Source organism: Thalassophryne amazonica, unplaced genomic scaffold (assembly GCF_902500255.1).
Source record: "Thalassophryne amazonica unplaced genomic scaffold, fThaAma1.1, whole genome shotgun sequence".
NCBI classification, from domain to species: domain Eukaryota; kingdom Metazoa; phylum Chordata; class Actinopteri; order Batrachoidiformes; family Batrachoididae; genus Thalassophryne; species Thalassophryne amazonica.
Window position 1 is genome coordinate 12,525 of NW_022986525.1, and position 19,981 is coordinate 32,505.

The following is a 19,981-nucleotide window of genomic DNA, read 5'->3' on the forward strand; positions in this document are numbered from 1 at the left end:
AAACAACTGAATGAACATCCTCCGAGGCCGGTGATTCCATAATTTTTGCCAGGGGTTGTACTGCTCACAGCTAACCCACTACAAAAACATCTGATGATGTCACGTTGTGAACGGATTACGCATTCCTGGGTTTTGCTTCAAAGTAGTGTTACCAAATGGATCCCACATCAGCCCAAAGCTATTCTGACCCACAGTCTAAAATTCAAAACCACCCAATCTGGCAACACTGTGTAAATAAAATTTGAAACTGTGCAATTGTACACAGGCACTAAATTGTTGCTCCAAAACAATATGCTCAGATGTGATTCTGGGTCTGCCACGCCTCAAAACTGACTGCATATTGCATGGGACACCGGCATCACATGTGCAGGAGCCTCACATGTTTTTGTGTATTTACAGGGCAGCGTTTCAGCTGCTGCTCAGTCTGTGCACATCATTTGTTTTTATTCCATGTGTACACCAGATGGCAGTCATGTGACTTTCATTACTGTAGCAACCAATGTGCATTAGACAGCAGATGAGGACTGCAACACGGACACACAAATAGGATCTGGTCACTGGCTGTATGTAGACAGTTAATCAGTGATTTCATATTTGAATCAGGCATGCTTTAATTCCAATTCGAACTGACAGTTTGAACAAAACCTGTCAGTTTCCTGATCCTGAGAGGACAGGTGTTACAAGGGTAAAATTTGACACATATGACGTAATTTCTCTACTTCTGGGGTACAAACCACAGCATGTTCAATGGGCTTTTTGGCAAATTACATGTAAACAAAGTGGAAATGCAAAGAAAAAGTGATGATGCGGTGGAAAGTGGACGTGTTGCGGTTTGTTTGTGAGCTATGGTGGCTCAAACGTCTTGAAGCGGTTTTGCAGGCAAGAGAACAGAGCTACTCTGGTTAGCTGTGTAGGCTAACACACGACGTCTCCCACTCGCTTCATCTTTCCCTCTCCACTGGGAACCAGGAAAAAAAAAAACAAGAAAGGGCAACAGAGCGGAGGTTCCCATAAGTGGTCAAATCACGCGATATCACACAGGGTTCAAACGAGACTGAGGTGTCCCATTTCATCAGACAGGACATGAACACATCACACTCACAGAAGAATAGATAAATTAAAGAACACGAGCTGTGAAATCAGATCCTTCTTATGCAAATATACTCACTGGCTCAAAATAAGCACACAGACAATTACTGCAGCACCATGTGACCCTCACCTTGTAGAACATGTCTCTTAGGTCATCTTTGGGATTCACCCAGGAAGCCACTGCATCACAGAAGAAGATGAAGTCCTGACGCAAACACAGAAAGAAGGTTTCACCTCTTAGCGGTGGATCTGAACCACGTTCAAATCGATCAGAAGGCAGATTCACAACACGCATCCTTCATATCAGACGAAGCACCGCTGCTGCTAACCCGCATCACGAGCACACAAGCACATGGGTGCAACCAACTCAAACATTTCTGACTCAACATTTTCTGTGAGTGGATGGCTGAGCACTGAAAGCATGAGGTCTCCCGGGGTGGGCACCCCCAGGGAAATTTTGAATAAATGGCCCAATTTGTTGCATTCTGAGAGCACAGTGATCAGCTTTTCTTGGTGTGAAACACTGGAATTTGACTCTTGTACTGGAATATCATATGGCTCAAGTCTTGATTACATAAAAATGTATTTACTATCTTGCATGTGCCTGTAACAAGTTTCCACAACATATGTCTTATAAATCAAATCAATAATTACATCCTTTCTGCTTTTAGCAAATAATACACTGAAAGACATAACTACTGCCAATAAAAAGTATTTTGTTACTTGTAAGTCATTTAAAACTGATGCAATAGTTTAAAAAAATTAAATTAAAAAAAGACCATCACCAGATCAATACCACATATTAAAGCCAAATACCAAAACCAGACCAAATGAATTCTAAATAATGTGTGAAATGCCATCACCAGAATGCAGCGCTTTCAAATGCCACCAGGTATAATATAAATAATAAAAATCACGATCATTGAACATACCTATACAATATTTAGCACAGTGCTTTAAGTTTCCCTCAAAATATTTTATTTTACAAAATATATCTCATCATTTTTGAATAGTTTATCTATTAAAGAGTAAAAACTGAAGAAAAAAAATACATTGTAAGGCCTGTAGGAAGTATTTTAGCCATATGGTCAAGTGACAGGGGAAAGGTTGACTTTTAAAATACCTGAACCACACTGGACTCAGAGAGGATTTGGTGCTGCTATAACGGACTGAGGCAGCAGGTGGCAACAATGCAACAATAACAATACATTAAACACCACAGAAGAAGAGAGGGGTTGATTCTCTACACAGGGTCACATTTTGAGAGTATATATATTAAAGTCAGTGGTTTAATATGACAAAATAAACAGAACACGGAAACAAATTTTGACAGAAATCCATATACAAATGGAGGTTTCGCAGCCCTGCAAGCACTGTCGGTGATGACATTTGAGTTCTCTGTCATTTCAAATTAGTTTTATATGTAATAATAATAATAATGTTTTTTATTTAATCTTTGCTGCTACTGACTGGTTGTCACCAATATTGTTTCGTTGTTTATTACAATGACAATAAAGTCTCTCTTAATCTCATCTCTTATGTGGAGTTGAGTCATTTTGCCACAGTATGTGTGTGTGTTTACGGCTGATTCCAACAGGATAATAAGCCTTGGCACAAATCAAATCAATTTTATTTATATAGCGCCAAATCACAACAAACAGTTGCCCCAAGGCGCTTTATATTGTAAGGCAAAAGCCATACAATAATTACAGAAAAACCCCAACGGTCAAAGCGACCCCCTGTGAGCAAGCACTTGGCGACAGTGGGAAGGAAAAACTCCCTTTTAACAGGAAGAAACCTCCAGCAGAACCAGGCTCAGGGAGGGGCAGTCTTCTGCTGGGACTGGTTGGGGCTGAGGGAGAGAACCAGGAAAAAGACATGCTGTGGAGGGGAGCAGAGATCGATCACTAATGATTAAATGCAGAGTGGTGCATACAGAGCAAAAAGAGAAAGAAACAGTGCATCGTGGGAACCCCCCAGCAGTCTACGTCTATAGCAGCATAACTAAGGGATGGTTCAGGGTCACCTGATCCAGCCCTAACTATAAGCTTTAGCAAAAAGGAAAGTTTTAAGCCTAATCTTAAAAGTATAGAGGGTGTCTGTCTCCCTGATCTGAATTGGGAGCTGGTTCCACAGGAGAGGAGCCTGAAAGCTGAAGGCTCTGCCTCCCATTCTACTCTTACAAACCCTAGGAACTACAAGTAAGCCTGCAGTCTGAGAGCGAAGCGCTCTATTGGGGTGATATGGTACTACGAGGTCCCTAAGATAAGATGGGACCTGATTATTCAAAACCTTATAAGTAAGAAGAAGAATTTTAAATTCTATTCTGGAATTAACAGGGAGCCAATGAAGAGAGGCCAATATGGGTGAGATATGCTCTCTCCTTCTAGTCCCCGTTAGTACTCTAGCTGCAGCATTTTGAATTAACTGAAGGCTTTTCAGGGAACTTTTAGGACAACCTGATATATCTGCTTAATATGTGCATTGAAGGACATATCCTGATCAAAAATGACTCCAAGATTTCTCACAGTATTACTAGAGGTCAGGGTAATGCCATCCAGAGTAAGGATCTGATTAGACACCATGTTTCTAAGATTTGTGGGGCCAAGTACAATAACTTCAGTTTTATCTGAATTTAAAAGCAGGAAATTAGAGGTCATCCATGTCTTTATGTCTGTAAGACAATCCTGCAGTTTAACTAATTGGTGTGTGTCCTCTGGCTTCATTGATAGATAAAGCTGGGTATCATCTGCGTAACAATGAAAATTGAAGCAATGCTTTCTAATAATACTGCCTAAGGGAAGCATGTATAAAGTGAATAAAATTTGTCCTAGCACAGAACCTTGTGGAACTCCATAATTAATCTTAACAGAAACAAATTCCTCTGGCTGTGGGACTGTTACATTTTACACAAATAATTTCAAGTACAACTGAGTCAGATGACACTGTGACTGTGGGCATTTTAAGGAAGCACAGGAACCTGGTGCAGGACTTGGTGAAGTGGTGCAAACTGAAACATCTGGTAGAGGACTTCTCAAGGCAAAGGCTCTAACCAGTCTCTGTGAAGGAGTCCATGTGGAGGTGTTTGGACCTTAAGTACCTGAAGGTGCAGCTGGATGATGAACTGGCAGCAAACACCAAAACCATCTATAGAAAGGGACAAATGCTTCAGAGGCTGATGCTTTTCAACATTTGTAAGAAAGCCGTTCTGATGTTCCAGTGTTCAGTCCGTGGTCATCGTCTCTTCTGTGGTGTGTTGGAGCAGCAATATTAGCAGAGCAACAGTATGTGAGGGGCCAGTGAGGGGAGCAGGTTCTGCAGCTGGCACGCAGCTGGCCTTCCTTAGGTCAGTCACAGGAAGGAGGACAGTAACGCTCCCTGATGCAGGAAGCCTGCCACTCTGTGCAGTCTGATGGTTGAGCGACTGCTGATTCTTTTGATCACAGAGCTCTGAGTTTTATATTTTTATCCTGTGCTCTTCTTTTATCTTGCTGTGTGACTTGTATTGAAAAATGGTAAATGGGTAGCATTTATATCATGCTTTCATGGTCAAAAGTACTTTACACTGATGCCTCACGTTCACTCAGTCACATACCAATGTCACGGCTCTGTCACGCAGAGGACCCCCTGGTACAAGCCCACGGCCTTAATCATCCTGCATGATTGGGTTACATCTCTATAAAACCGGTCTACCATCCATTCTGACTGCTGCTTTATTCTTATTTGGGTTTTTGCTGCATAAACCCAACTGGAGACCTGAACCTCTCTCAGAATCAAACAAAGTCCATAAGAATTTCTCTGGCGTAATGTCAGTTTTGGAGGCCATCATCGTGATGGCGCTCCAACACTGCCTGGCAGAGCTTTGCTTTTAATCTAACGTGAAATCTAATCTTGGCTTCAAAAACAATTGTAGTCCTTCAGACTGTTGTTAGAACGAAAAAAAAAAAAAAAAAGAATAAAGCTGCAGCTCTAATTAATGCAAAGGATTCAGGAGTGATCAGGAAGGAGAGGATTGATCTGAAGGAACATCTCACCTGCACCACGCCCCCCGGGTTCACGCCAATCATCATGCAAATCCCACGGAAGGCGGAGTCTTTCTCCTCGTTATCTCGGATGTTCCGTAGAGACGTGCACCTGTCGTGCACAATTATGAAACTGTCAGCAGCTGGTCTCCTGCTCCTCATTCAGGAAAGGTCTTAAAAATATGACAGAGATACTGAGTTTTCTTCCTCATTAAGAGCAGTAGGATTTTCTTTTTGACTCATGTCAGATGTGTGACTTTCTTGTTTGACACCATCACTCCAGAGGTTTTCAGCTGATCTCAAAACAAGGTGAAATAATCAACTTTACAACCTGCTGTAGTGAGGGACTGATCAGGATGTGGACAGGCCTTAGGATCCAGCACAGGACCAAATTCTGTTTCTGTGTTGACTTTTAATTATTTTTGAAACCCTTTGGTGCACGCTGCAGCACGCAGCACCGGTACAGACCTGGTGAAGTAAAGAAAAACACAGAGAATTGAGTTTACCATGGTCTGATGAACTGTGGCAGCATGGGAGCCACCTCCTGAGGACACACATAACCCAGCCGACCAATGGTGATCGCTGCAAACACAGAGAGGGGTCAGAGGTCGTGGACTTAACATTGTGTTCTGAGCCCTTTAAAGACACTTCTGCTTAGGTTTTCTGTTCACAGAATCACAGAGTTCTAAAAACATGGTGGAATAATCTACGTCAGCCAGAGGAGAGGCCGTGTGCTGTTAACCAGCAGAAAACGCTTTCTGACGGGGTGCTTTGTCTGTTCTGAACGAGGTATTCTGCGAGCTTCTGGTTCCAACAATAATTAGTCAAAAACAAAGGAACCAACTTATATCAAACCCTGGCAGACACGCGGGTTATTACAGAAAGATGAAGGAGCCTTTAAATTCTGATGATTATACAAACATGGCTGCAAAAACAAGAACATTTAATTGAGCAGGTAAAGCTAAGAAATAGAAGAGAGTTCACCTTGTTGTTGGATTGAACACTGTAAAAATTGTCCTCATTACAAATATGGCACAATATAACCAAACAAAGTAATGGACGGCACCCTGGCACCGACTCCAGATCTGCAGAGTTTATTCCCAACGCTGGTGAGAGCAGCAGGATTGGCAGCAGAAACGCCACATTGACACACACACAAAAGTCTCAATAAAAGGATTTCAGAGCCTGAATGTTGCATTAAACACAGATCCAAATGTGACCTTAAAATAAATCTCGGAGCTCTAAATAATAGCTACTTTCCCTATAAATCCATCAGATCATTTTAATAATAATAGTAGTACTACTACTACTAGTAGTAATAATAATAATAACAATAACTACCGTGTTGTCCGTGGGGATCCATGGGCTCTAGATTGGGTAGTGTTACAAAATAGGTAGCTGACATTTTTCAAGGGTGGTAATAAATTAAGCAAAGAAGAAGAATGTATTTATAAACTGTTTAGGTTCTTGTTATCATATACACACTATTATTATTATTATTTTATTTTTACTTCTATGTTGTCATTTAATTTTTAAATGGACCACAGTGGAAGTTAGTGTTTTCACTTTCTTGTGTCATCCATGTATTTTTAACACATTTACAATTGTATTATGTACTTACATGACTAAATAAAATCACATATGCACTCACTCTTGTAATATATAGGTGATTACTGCCCCCTGCTGGATTAGCATGTGAGTCCGGAATGTAAATATCAACGTCCATTGTTCAGTGTTGTTAGCTCATATATGAAGCTTCTCTAAAAATACTCCTACCAACGTTCAGTTTTGGCGCCATTCATCCTTGACCCAAAATACATACCAACAACATACCAAACGGCAAACGTCAGCTCTTCACAGCTTGTGCATGATCAAAACGGAATGCATGCACACCTTTTTGTCTTTTCAGCATTCTGTTGTAAGCAGGTGCTTTTAATCTGACAAACAGAGACGGTGGCAGAAGACATTAAAAACGCTACACTTTACATTTTTGGTACCGGGAACATGACAATTAAGTCACTCATGTTAACAGCAACATAACATTTAACTAAATGAACTAAACCAACTGAACTACAAAACACCATAAATCAATAACACTAACAACACTATGAAACTAACATGAACCACAGTAACAATATTTAAAACCCCAAAACCCTGAACTCCCATGGTGCATTACAGCACAATGCCCATTGTTTACTACTTAGCCAAAATTGCTAATTAAAAAATATTTGTCCCATTAACTTTCTGTTTTTGCACCATTCATACTTGACCCAAAATACATAAGCATACCAAACGGCAAATGTCAGCTCTCCCTGGTTTTGCTATGATTGAAGCCATACACCCGCATGCACAGAGACCACTTGGCTATTATAATATAGATAAGAATAGTAATGATAATAACAATAATAATATTTTGATTACAATGTTCCAGATTTAAATACTGATAAAGTATTCTTTCTTTCAGTAAGAGATTTTAAATACTGAGACTATGAAGGGAAAGTAGAATGTGGTTTTACTGTGTCTGTGCATTCTGGAAGCTACTGTGTAGTGCAGACTTTTTTTTTTTTACCCGCTACATTAATTCCTGTGACAAGTTGACACTTCACGCTGTCACTGCATGACCCACAGTGCACAGTCAAATTCAAGCAGGTGATTGAATCCCAGCTCCTCAAACCAGGATCATCACTTTGCCCTCAGATTTGTCATACTACTGTTTAATATTAACTTGACAACAGTGATCAGTGCAATCAATAAAGTCATTTATTGATAATGTTGTTTTTTTAAATAATTGACTTCATGGGTTGGTTACTGCGGCTCTATTTCAGTTGGTGGTTGAAGAATGTGCTCTGCAGAGTGCCGCTCTAAATGATTAATGATGATATGTGTGTGCACACAGACATACCAGTATTCTCCAGCAGAGTTTTCGGGGTGTTGGGTCGGTTAATAATCTCAACCAGCTGGTTGAGAACCATAGCGATGTACGGCTGCATCTCCACCCCTGAGCAGACACATAAGAATTTAAACCGCTGCAGCTTTTAAAGCACTGATCATCATCAGCTGAAGGTAGATTTGCTGCCACTCACCCATCTGCATACAAATCTCTCCGATAGCCCAGGTAGCGTTGTTACAGACGGAGATGAACTCTGGATTCAGATTCGTCCCCAGAATCGGCATGAATTCAGCTGAAGGACAGACAGACATATGTTATCACGTGTGACCCAGAAACAAAGGACAAGACAAGATATGGCGAAGGTCGTGTTCAGACATTTACCAATACACGGTTTGACATGCGGGAAGCAGGCCTTTGTTAAATCACCCAGAAGAGCAAACGAGCTCTGTCTGACTTCAGGCATGGTGTCCTGGAACAACACAACAAAACATATTCACCAAACCTCAACATACTTACATACTTGATAGAATCACATATCACCTTTGCAAAACTGTCACCAGCGCCTCAATGCACGCTGTACAGAGGGGCACGCGGAGCTGGGCATTCATGTAAACAATAAAAAGTCATCAATGTCAGCTCATTAAGCCTCGGTCCCACTGAATAATGAGCCAGGGATGGGTGTGTCAGCGATGATTTGAAGAATGCTCCACATTTTAAACTGCCACGTACCCACTACTAAGGCTCCTCTATGTGCCTCTCTGTACCTCACATGTTCCAGGTATCAGCCTCTAGTGAGCCACAACCGACCTGTCATTTGAGCCCCGTCCAGCCTCGACTGGCTCATGTTGCCGCATATGATCCACGTCCATGTAACACGACGCTGGTGCACGTTTAGGTATGGGTTTGGTCCAAACCTCCAGCCCTCCCACACTTGGTCCCTTTAAAGTGTGGGTTTTCAATTCACAGCATCCATTCAAGATGTTGTCATATTTTTTAAACGCAGTCCAAAAATAGACGCTCCTGTACAGTCCGGCCAGTGTGCGCATCCGTGAGTCAGGCTGCTGTTCACCTGTGTTCCAGAGTCATTAAATGCACCAGACCAGCTAGAACTTTTAACTTTGTGTTCGTCTGTTAATGTCTGCAAAATCGCTCTTTCGCGAGCTGGCATTCTGCATAAATGCTCATCTTGAGCGCGAGTCAGTGCGTCAGCGCACGCACACACAACGGAGCTCATCTGATCCATTATAACAAGATATTAAATCTATCATAAACATACTTTTACAGCTGCTTATAAAGAAGGAATGAACATGCAACTGCTTTACCAAGCTATTACAAATCAGTACCTTTTAGGCTGTTCCAAATACGTTCTCCACCTCAGCACATGACAGAGAGAGGAAAAAAGCTCCAAATGTCCTCTGTGATTCCAGAAGCAATTAGAGGTGTTTTCAACGGCAGAAAATGATTAATCTGCTACAAAATAATTATTTTATATACAGTGTCCGGCGCACAAAGCAGGTGGAATTGTAGTGTGCAAGAGGGCAGAGCCAAAACAGCCTATCCTGTCCTCGTAGCCACCACGTGCTCAGATAATGGGCTTTTAACAGCCTCGTCCTCACCACACACCTCAATATTCTCTATATCAGAACTCAATATCCATTTTAACAGACCTTAGTATTCTTACTGTGAGACCTCAATATTATTTATATCAGACCTTCAGGTTCTTAATGTGGGACCAATAATATTAATATCAGCCCTTAATATTCTTAATGTGAGACCTCAATAAGCGAAGTTGCGCATCTCAGGCCACGCATTGCATTATGGGCAGGCTAAAGTTTTCAGCTACCAACCAACAAGGTATGGCGGCGGAAAGCAGCGAGGAGTGCTATGATTTGGATCATTTCAACCGCTGGAAAGTTGAGGATTTAAAGCGTTTTTGCAAGCTCCGCAGATTGCCTGTTACAACCAGGACTACGTACGGCAGTGGACAGAAATGGAAAGAAGAGCTGGTTGTGCTTATGTGTGCTGCATCTGTACAGAAAGTACCGTTAGTGCCGACGGAGGAGGAAGAGCGCGCTGCTGTCGAAAATGACCAGTGCTTGTTGATAGTTGGAGAAAAACAAATTTCTGACCCCTTGAAAGCAACTGACGGATGGTTAGACGAAGTCCAGAGACTGAAACTGTGGATACTGCAGAATATTTGCTAAGCAGGGATGAGAAATTGCGACTCCACCGGCTTCATAATGACGACAATGAAGGTGGGTCTCACATATAACCTCTTTGGTGTCACGTTTGTTTTGATAAGTTGACAGACATACGATATGTGCATGCATGCAGTTTGTTTATAGAACATGTCAATATTACAATATTACGCGTCACGTCATTCATGGCGCGACATCACAGTCATAAGGCCGATGCATGAAAATGACGGCACGGTTTCAGGATATTGACAAAATAAATGTGTGCCAGAAACTTACAATTTTAGTTCGTCTTTTACATCCGTCTGGATCTTTCTTTTCTGTGGGGAAATTGTGTAGAATCAACGGAGGTTTACAACCACATTTCTTCTTCTTTCTGTCTTTGTGTGGACTCGGCGGAGCTTTGCAATCGTGTGTTTTCAGCCAACTTTCAAGCCTATAAATTCCAAACAGCACAATGCGCCCCTGTCGTTATTGTCTGCGTCTCTTAAGGCTTAAAGCCTTTGAACCAATCCCTGTAAAAGCCTTAACTTTTACAGTCTGCTAATGCTACTGTATATGAAATTCAATGGGAGCGGTGTGAGTGTGGTAGTTGGGATTTTTGCCCCAGTTTGACCCACGCATGCGCAGATGCGATGCGCACTTCGCTCATATTGTTTATAGGTAAGACCCTTTGGCTGCTCCCTTGTTTGCACTCGGGGTCGCCACAGCAAATTCAAGGTGGATCTGCATGTTGAATTGGCACAGGTTTTACGCCGTATGCCCTTCCTGACGCAACTCCACATTACATGGAGTAATGTGGCAAGGGTAGATTTGAACCCGGAATTTTCTGCACTGAAACCAAGCGCATTAACCACTTGGCCACCACCCCTGCTCCTCAATATTGTTTATATCAGACCTTAACATTCTTAATGTCACACATCAATATTCCTTATAGCAGAACTCAATATACTTTATATTAGACCTTAACGTTCTTCATGTTTGACCTCAAGAGTCTCTATATCAGACCTCAATATTCTTTATATCTGACAAAACAAAGTTTTGGCAAGATATTTGGGGGGGGGGGGGGGGGGTTTGGGGGGGTAAGATATGCTAGGACAACTTCCCACCTGGGGGTTAAGAAATCCTAGGATATCTTACCCCCGGTGAGGAAGTTATCCAGGGGGTAAGATAAACTGTTACACTGGGTTAAAAGTTGATCTGAAAAAATAAACACCTGCCTTAAATAAGGGCTGGGCATTATGTGCATTAAAAAGATTACATTTGGTCGAGTCACACGGGTTAGAGAACTTTTTTGAGCCTACTGGTCAGGACCAGTAGCACCAATTTTGTTCCTGGTCCTCCTGGTCTGAGGTAGTGGCCTGAGGTATTTGGAAGCTCAGAGCCTCCAACGGCGAGCCTCAGTGCAGCATGAATCATCACATCATGTGCACGTGTTCAATCAATACTGTCTTTGTAAATGTATAGCATGATAGAACGTTTTCGTTTTGTATTGAATGTATGTAGTTATAAACATGGTCCTCTGCTGCCATGTGAATGTGCCGTGCACCTGATACTTTCCTGTGGATGATGTGATCCTTTTTTCTGCAACCAGCCCCAATTGAATTTATGTCTGATGAACTTTAAATCATCTCCATGAAGCAGAACAACTTTTCATCCATTTGTTTTGTTCTTTCAATATGACGACGCAGAGTTCACAATAGGGCTACCACGACTTGTCGTCTAGTCACGACTACGTCAACTATAGAAACCGTCGACAACTAATTTAGTAGTCGACGAATCGTTTATTTTATTTAAAGGACATGTCGCACGTGTTCTAACGTCCCAGTTAGCAGCACAGCATCAAGGTACTAATGATTGGAAATCTCTCTGCGCACATGCGCTCATAATTAGTGGCTTCTGATGCTTTTTATTCCTCTCCTGAAGTGAGAAAACAGGTGCATTTACAAAAAACGTCTCATTCTCTGCATTTCTCTGCATGTGACGAAGATCAGAGCGTAAGATTCATCCCACACAGAAACGGACAGATTAAAAAGAACAGGTTCTGTCCGATAACGAAGATTCTGAGATTTTCTTTAAAAACTGTGGCTCAGATTTGCAGAGGAGACGATACACTTCACCTAAAAACTCTTAACTTTTTCAGAGACGGTCGGATTTTGGAACTTAAAGTGTCATGGCGCTGCTGCTTGTGGACATGCCTGGACATGCATTAGTATGTCTCGTATTGGAAAAACTCAGAAAACACTATTTTCAGGAGATGATGGACAATCGAATGTGCCACTAATGGACCAGTGGACCGTTCCATGCCCGATGATCACATTTGCAATCATGCGTGCAAGCGTGATGTGTGCGTGAAGGCTTGTTTTTGCTGCTGACTTATTTGGAAATCTGTACACTGGGGTGAGTGGAATGTTATTTTTCTTCACCTTTTTCTTTGTGTTTTCAATGAAAGTGTTTTTTTTTTTTCTTTCAAAGAGTCTGTGCGTGTGGTGTGTGGGTGTGTGCGCGCGCAGCAGCTGTTTTAATCCCCAATTTAGATGGACTTCTGGCTGAATTTGAACACTATATAATCAGTATTAAGACTGCAGACTCTCTGAAATGTCATAAAACTGTCAGTCTCTATGAGGAACTTTTAAAAGAGAATTAATGTTGAATAATCCCTTAAAAAACAGCTGACATGCAGGTTTACTGAGGAAAACCATCCTTAAACCCCGAGAAAAGTCAACGGGCTACATAATGTGTTCGTAAATAAAAACGAACGTAACCAGCTGCTACAAGTCCCCCAAAAAAAAAAAAAACTAAAACTATTTTAAAAATCTGCCTTCAGTTCCAGTGAAAAGAACCAACAGTGACAGCCAGTACAAGGCAATGATGCATGTAAATGGTTCTTTCCACTCAGGCCGAGAGCAGATTTTGGTAATAGTTTTTTGGGGCTTGTCGTGACTATACACGTCTGGTCATTCATATTTGCAAACACATTATGTGTTTGCAAATTATGTATAATCCCACCAGTTGACTAATCGCAAAAATAATCGCTGACTAGTCGACTATCAAAATAGTCATTTGTGGCAGCCCTAGATCACAATAAAATCTGTAACAGCGTCTCTCATTGGCTGCTGTGTGGATGAGCGGCAACACGTTACATTATACTTCAGTCTCAGATCAGGACGTGAAAACCTGAGAATCAATGTCCACTGTGATGTCTCATTGAAGACGTTTCCAAACAATTTTACAAATACCAACATTGTGAAGACAGACAACAGACTAAATCTGATGTGGGCCAGGAAAACTAAAATAACCTGGAAATGTTTGCCATGGAAGTAAAAACCTGAATTTCCAGGAACTGCCAGATACTGACTGAATGACATTAGGACCTCTCATCTACAATCCCTGGCAAAATTGATGGAATCACCGGCCTCAGAGGATGTTCATTCAGTTGTTTAATTTTGTAGAAAAAAAGCAGATCACAGACATGACACAAAACTAAAGTCATTTCAAATGGCAACTTTCTGGCTTTAAGAAACACTATAAGAAATTAGGAAAAAAATTGTGGCAGTCAGTAACGGTTACTTTTTTAGACCAAGCAGAGGGAAAAAAATATGGAATCACTCATTTCTGAGGAAAAAATTATGGAATCATGAAAAACAAAAGAACGCTCCAACACATCACTAGTATTTTGTTGCACCACCTCTGGCTTTTCTAACAGCTTGCAGTCTCTGAGGCATGGACTTAATGAGTGACAAACAGTACTCTTCATTTTCTCTGATTGCTGTTGCCAGATCAGCTTTGCAGGTTGGAGCCTTGTCATGGACCATTTTCTTCAACTTCCACCAAAGATTTTCAATTGGATTAAGATCCGGACTATTTTTTGACCCTATGTGTCTTTTTGTAAGGAATGTTTTCACAGTTTTTGCTCTATGGCAAGATGCATTATCATCTTGAAAAATGATTTCATCATCCCCAAACATCCTTTCAATTGATGGGATAAGAAAAGTGTCCAAAATATCAACGTAAACTTGTGCATTTATTGATGATGTAATGACAGCCATCTCCCCAGTGCCTTTACCTGACATGCAGCCCCATATCATCAATGACTGTGGAAATTTACATGTTCTCTTCAGGCAGTCATCTTTATAAATCTCAGTGGAACAGCACCAAACAAACGTTCCAGCATCATCACCTTGCCCAATGCAGATTCGAGATTCATGACTGAATATGACTTTCATCCAGTCATCCACAGCCCACGACTGCTTTTCCTTAGCCCATTGTAACCTTGTTTTTTTCTGTTTAGGTGTTAATGATGGCTTTCGTTTAGTTTTTCTGTATGTAAATCCCATTTCCTTTAGGTGGTTTCTTACAGTTCGGTCACAGACGTTGACTCCAGTTTCCTCCCATTCGTTCCTCATTTGTTTTGTTGTGCATTTTCGATTTTTGAGACATATTGCTTTAAGTTTTTTGTCTTGATGCTTTGATGTCTTCCTTGGTCTACCAGTATGTTTGCCTTTGACAACCTTCCCATGTTTGTATTTGGTCCAGAGTTTAGACACAGCTGACTGTAAACAACCATCTTTTGCAACATTGCGTGATGATTTACTCTCTTTTAAGAGTTTGATAATCCTCTCCTTTGTTTCAATTGACATCTCTCGTGTTGGAACCATGATTCATGTCAGTCCACTTGGTGCAACAGCTCTCCAAGGTGTGATCACTCCTTTTTAGATGCAGACTAACGAGCAGATCTGATATGATGCAGGTGTTAGTTTTGGGGATGAAAATTTACAGGGTGATTCCATAATTTATTCCTCAGAACTGAGTGAGTCTATATTTTTTTCCCTCTACTTGGTCTAAAAAAGTAACCGTTACTGACTGCCACAATTTTTTTTCTTGATTTCTTATAGTGTTTCTTAAAGCCAGAAAGTTGCCATTTGAAATGACTTTAGTTTTGTGTCATGTCTGTGATCTGCTTTTTTTCTACAAAATTAAACAACTGAATGAACATCCTCCGAGGCCGGTGATTCCATAATTTTTGCCAGGGGTTGTAGTCACTTTAAAGATCAGGGCTGTGAAACGAAAATTGTGAAACCCAAGGAAAATTCGCAAGGGGGCTGGGGGGCGGATCCGAGGAAACTGATTTGTATTTGTAACACAGAGATCAGTGTCCGTGGACTTATAAAACATGCATGATATAACAACCTGACATGGCGCGCCAACACCAAGGAGCTGTTGAAGAAGGCGCAGCAGAGACTGTACTTTCTGAGAATCCTCAGGAGGAACAGTCTTCCTCAGAATCTGCTTCTCACCTTCTATCACTGCTCCATAGAGAGTGTGCTCATATATGGACTGTGTGTTTGGTACGGCAGCTGCACATCCTCAGAGAAGAAGATGCTACATAGGGTCGTTAGGGCAGCAGAGAAGACCATAGGCTGCCCCCTCCCCACAATGGAAGACATTTATACGTCCAGATGCGGCAAGAAGGCAACAGATATTTCAAAGGACGTCTCACATCCTGGACATTGTCAGTTTCAGCTCATGCAATCAGGCAGGAGATACAGAACATTACAAACCAGAACAAATCGTCTAAAAAATAGCTTCTATCCAAAGGCAATCATGGCACTTAACTCTTCAAGGTGAAATAGTATGTTCAGTATGCAATACATCTGGTAGCAGTCTTTCTCACCCAGTGCAACCTGTGATCGTACCATTCCTGTCCATAAACAGTGTAATATATGTTTTATTCTTTTAGATGTTTTATTCCTGTTTATAGCCAGTGCAATATGTTTTATTCTTTTATATGTTCTTAAACTATTTAATGCTCTTAACTCATGAACCGAAGCACTTTTAATTTTGTTGTGACTTTGCAAAAAGTAACAATGACAATAAAGACTACTACTATGATGTCGTAAAAAAAAAAGAAAAAAAAAAAAGAACGCTTTGCGATAAGCATTTTAAAAACTCAGTGATGATCACGATTAAAGAGTACAACACTAACACTCCCGCACCCCTTCCCATGATGAAATCCGCAGAATCCCGCGGATTCACGGAGTTTTCACAGCCCTGAAAGACTGTGAAGCTCAGGTCAGTGACCCCGACTCTTAATTTAGATTTCCACTACATGATGTTCTGTTCACCTGCATGCACTGGAAGAGCAGCGTCATGATGTTACTGCGTGCAACCAGCGTGTCCACGTGGCAGCCCAGTCCCTCAGCCAGGCCACTCAGAAGGTCCAGAGCCACAATCATGAAATCCTTGTCCGGTGCTTCGTATTGGTCGGGCTGCTGACTGTACATCTGGAGACAGAAGCAGAAAAGTCAATTAAAGGTAATACCTTCATGACGAACGTAGGCAGTGAATGTACATCATCAGATCAAGTCTGGGAGCATCCACCATGTGACGGAACTGCTTTGGGTCCTGGATGGCAACCACTCAGGCAGACAACTGCTCCATCCCCATCTCTCCAAAGTAATCATCCATCTACTGGAGCTAGGTGACCTTCTGAAGCCACTGGGATCACGATCACAGAGTCTCCTGTGTGCAGGATCATGTCCCAAAAAACCATAATCAATGAAGCTTTTCTGAATAAAGAGTGAAACATCTTCAAGGAACTAAACAAGCCCAGCTGACCTCGCGCAACCTACGTGGAGTTCAGAGAAAGTCCCCACATGGACTAAATGTGGTGTCTGATGTTCTCTCACAGTGTCAGTGATCCTCCTCATCCAAGTCTCACTAAGTAACCGTTTATGTGGCACAAAGCCATTCCAGAAGGACCCAAAGAATCTCCACAGAGACCTGGGACCAATGACATCCAGTCATCACCTGAGGTCACTGGTTAGAGTCCAGGCCTAACAACCAGAGAGTAAGACAGGAAGCACCAGAACCCTAAAGACCTGGACCTTTATCCTCCTGCAAAGATATTAGCATCAGCAAAACACATATAAATTATATCACACAAAAAAAAATAAAAAAAATAAATAAAATAAAAACAAACATGATTTCAACATACATTGTGACAGCTACAATTACACCTAAAATGGCTTCATACATTAAGATAACTGTTAGAAGTGTAAAACAACAACATATAATCAAATATGACTGATGTGCCTGCTGATGACTTCATCAAGAAAACTCGTCTAACATCTGAAACTCAGCCCTGTTAAAACCAACAAACAGAACTTTCCTTTCTTGGAAACAACCTGGGCTTTAAATATCGACTTCTTATTTTAGTTTTTCAATCTGTTGTTGATACATTTTCAAGATACTGGGAAAAATCTCCCAGAGTTGTCAATGAGAATGTGCAGAATAAATTAAAGAATGTTTTAAAGAAAAAATGACAAAAAATGGTTCCTGTGACACAAACTGCTGCAATGCCAGTTGTATTGTGCTGAAAAAGTCAATAAAAATGTAAGGAAAAAAATAGTGGTGCAGCTAAGCTAAAAGTTCCATAAAAAGTGTTCATTTTGTGATAAAAGCATAGAATTTGGCATGCATATTTTAAATTAACTATTGTTTATTTTCAGACATGGAGCCATCCTGGAGCTGACCTCTAATGAGCTACAGGGGTCAATAAAGAATTACACAGGGGTCAAAATTTAAAAATCATACTAAACACTACACCACATTATTTGTCTGATCATAAAGATTCCAAAAAGTTATAGTTTGGACAATCTGTGACTGAATGTTCTGGAGTTATGGGGTAAAAACAGCAAGAATGGTGACAAAGGTCAGCTTCAGCTTGTACAGGGGTCAAAAGTTAAAGTTGCTCCAATTTTGGTAAAACGTGATGCAAATTATTGGTTGAGTTAATAGCATTTTAAAAAGGAATAGTTTGCACCATGGGACCAGCTTAGTTATCATGTTTCAGGGTAACATATGTCACATGTCATAGAATCCAATGGACATTGACCTTGTTTGACCTTTACTTTGGAGACCAAACATTCAACACAGTCAAAACTATCCCATTTATTAATCCTTTTATTTCAACCAATAATTTGCATCACTTTTTAACCAAAATTGGAGCAACTTTAACTTTTGACCCCTGTACAAGCTGAAGCTGACCTTTGTCATCATTCTTGCTGTTTTTATCCCATAACGCCAGAACATTCAGTCACAGATAGTCCAAACTATATCTTTTTGGAATCATTATGATCAGACAAATGCGGTGTAGGTATAATAATGTGGTTTTTAACATGATTGGAGCATTTTTAAATTTTAACCCCTGTAGCTCATTAGAGGTCAGCTCCAGGATGGCTCCATATCTGAAAATAAACAATAGTTAATTTAGAATATGTGCGCCAAATTCCATACTTTTATCACAAAATGAACAATTGTTGTGCTGTGCCGCCCCACTAAAACAAAACCCTTTGGATTTAAACATCCCTCTGGAGGTTGGAAAACAAAACTGGTCCATAGCAGGTGTCAAGGTGTTTGAAAATGTCCAAAAGTTGTAACAATGAATTTGTTTAGAAAAAGACACGGACTGATGACAGTGTCCTGCATGAAAAATGCGTATGTTTGTGGTTGGAAAACATGACCTCTGCTCTGACATTACGGCTTTCAATGGGCAGCAGCGTGAACAAAGTTCCACTCTGTAACTGACCATGGCCTGGGCCAGGGTCTTCTGCACCAGGGTGACACAGCGCTGGTACACGGGCTCGCAGTAGGGAAGGAAGCCACTCTGCAGCGCCGTGGCAACAGATGACAGACATTCCAGCAGAGGAAACAGATCTTTGTCTTCATCCTTGAGCTCGTTCCACTTTGCAATCAGTGGAGGCATCAGCTTCTGGATGTACTCCTGCAAACAGAGAGCACAGCAGATGATGCTGGTGCAGGTTTGTGAGGCTGCTTCTGATTCTGTCACTGTGTTTGAGCTCACAGGCTGGTTAAGGTGATGCCCCACAGAGTCGGCCAGCGTTCCGATAGCGTCATACAGGATGAGCAGGTTCTTATGCTGATACTTCCCAAAGGCAAAAACCAAAGTGTCCAGAATGAAGCTCAGGTAAGGCACCAGCTCTGTACACGCCTCTTCTTCCAGCGTGGCAAACGCACTGCAGCAAAGATGAAGCGGGTGAAGACAACAAGAACACACAAGAGAGAAATGCACAGAAAGACTGAGAGCTACACCTGCACGCTGCCTCCTGCACCCTCTTATTGCCATCAAGGATGCGTTTGAGAAGCTCAGTCATCAGGGGTTTGAGGTGAGCGTCCGGGGGCTGGCTGACTACCCAGTGGGCATAGCGGCTGAGAGTCCAGCAGGCAATGGAGCGAACCAGGGCCTTCTTGTCGCACAAACACTGGATGAGGTGAGGAATAAGCTCAGGCAGGTAGGGAACCATGCCCTGCATGCAGCCTGACAGGAGAACACAAAAGATGAAGTTTAAAAATCTTTTCACATAAAGGCCAACATTGAATTCTAAAAGTATATGACCGCTGACATTGTCTGAGCAGTCAGGAAGATACTCAGGGATCCGAGTGTCGAACCACCAGCCAATTACAGCTGGCGGCTGCACTAGTGCCTCTCAACTCCAACCTGTGTGACACGCCCCCTTCTATGTAAAAACACACAGCTACACATTTATATACTGCAGGCCACATTATGGTGACCAGCTTTTCTACACATTATGGTAAAGCAGTCCTCTGAATCCACCTGCCCATCAAGTCAACATGTCCTGACGTCTGCGTTAACCTTCAATGTCTGAATTTAGGTCAATTTTATTAAGACTCTGTTGCTGTTTCTAACAACCAATTAGACAACAGAGTGTTGTTGAACGAAAAGTAAAACTGGACCCAAAAGG

At 41.5% G+C, this 19,981-nt stretch overlaps 1 protein-coding gene across 1 annotated transcript; it reads right to left on the bottom strand.

Moving 5' to 3' along the window:
- Positions 1–771: 771 nt before the first annotated feature.
- Positions 772–19,560, bottom strand: LOC117506268 (transportin-2-like). Its single transcript, XM_034165762.1, has 10 exons — positions 19,311–19,560; positions 19,063–19,234; positions 18,787–18,981; positions 16,322–16,480; positions 8,383–8,470; positions 8,195–8,293; positions 8,014–8,109; positions 5,618–5,693; positions 5,124–5,223; positions 772–1,294 (listed from the first exon to the last, which is right to left on the bottom strand). Exons 1-10 carry the CDS (start codon positions 19,529–19,531, stop codon positions 1,151–1,153), a joined length of 1,350 nt encoding a protein of 449 aa, XP_034021653.1. The 5' UTR covers positions 19,532–19,560; the 3' UTR covers positions 772–1,150.
- Between the last annotated feature and the right edge of the window lie 421 nt (positions 19,561–19,981).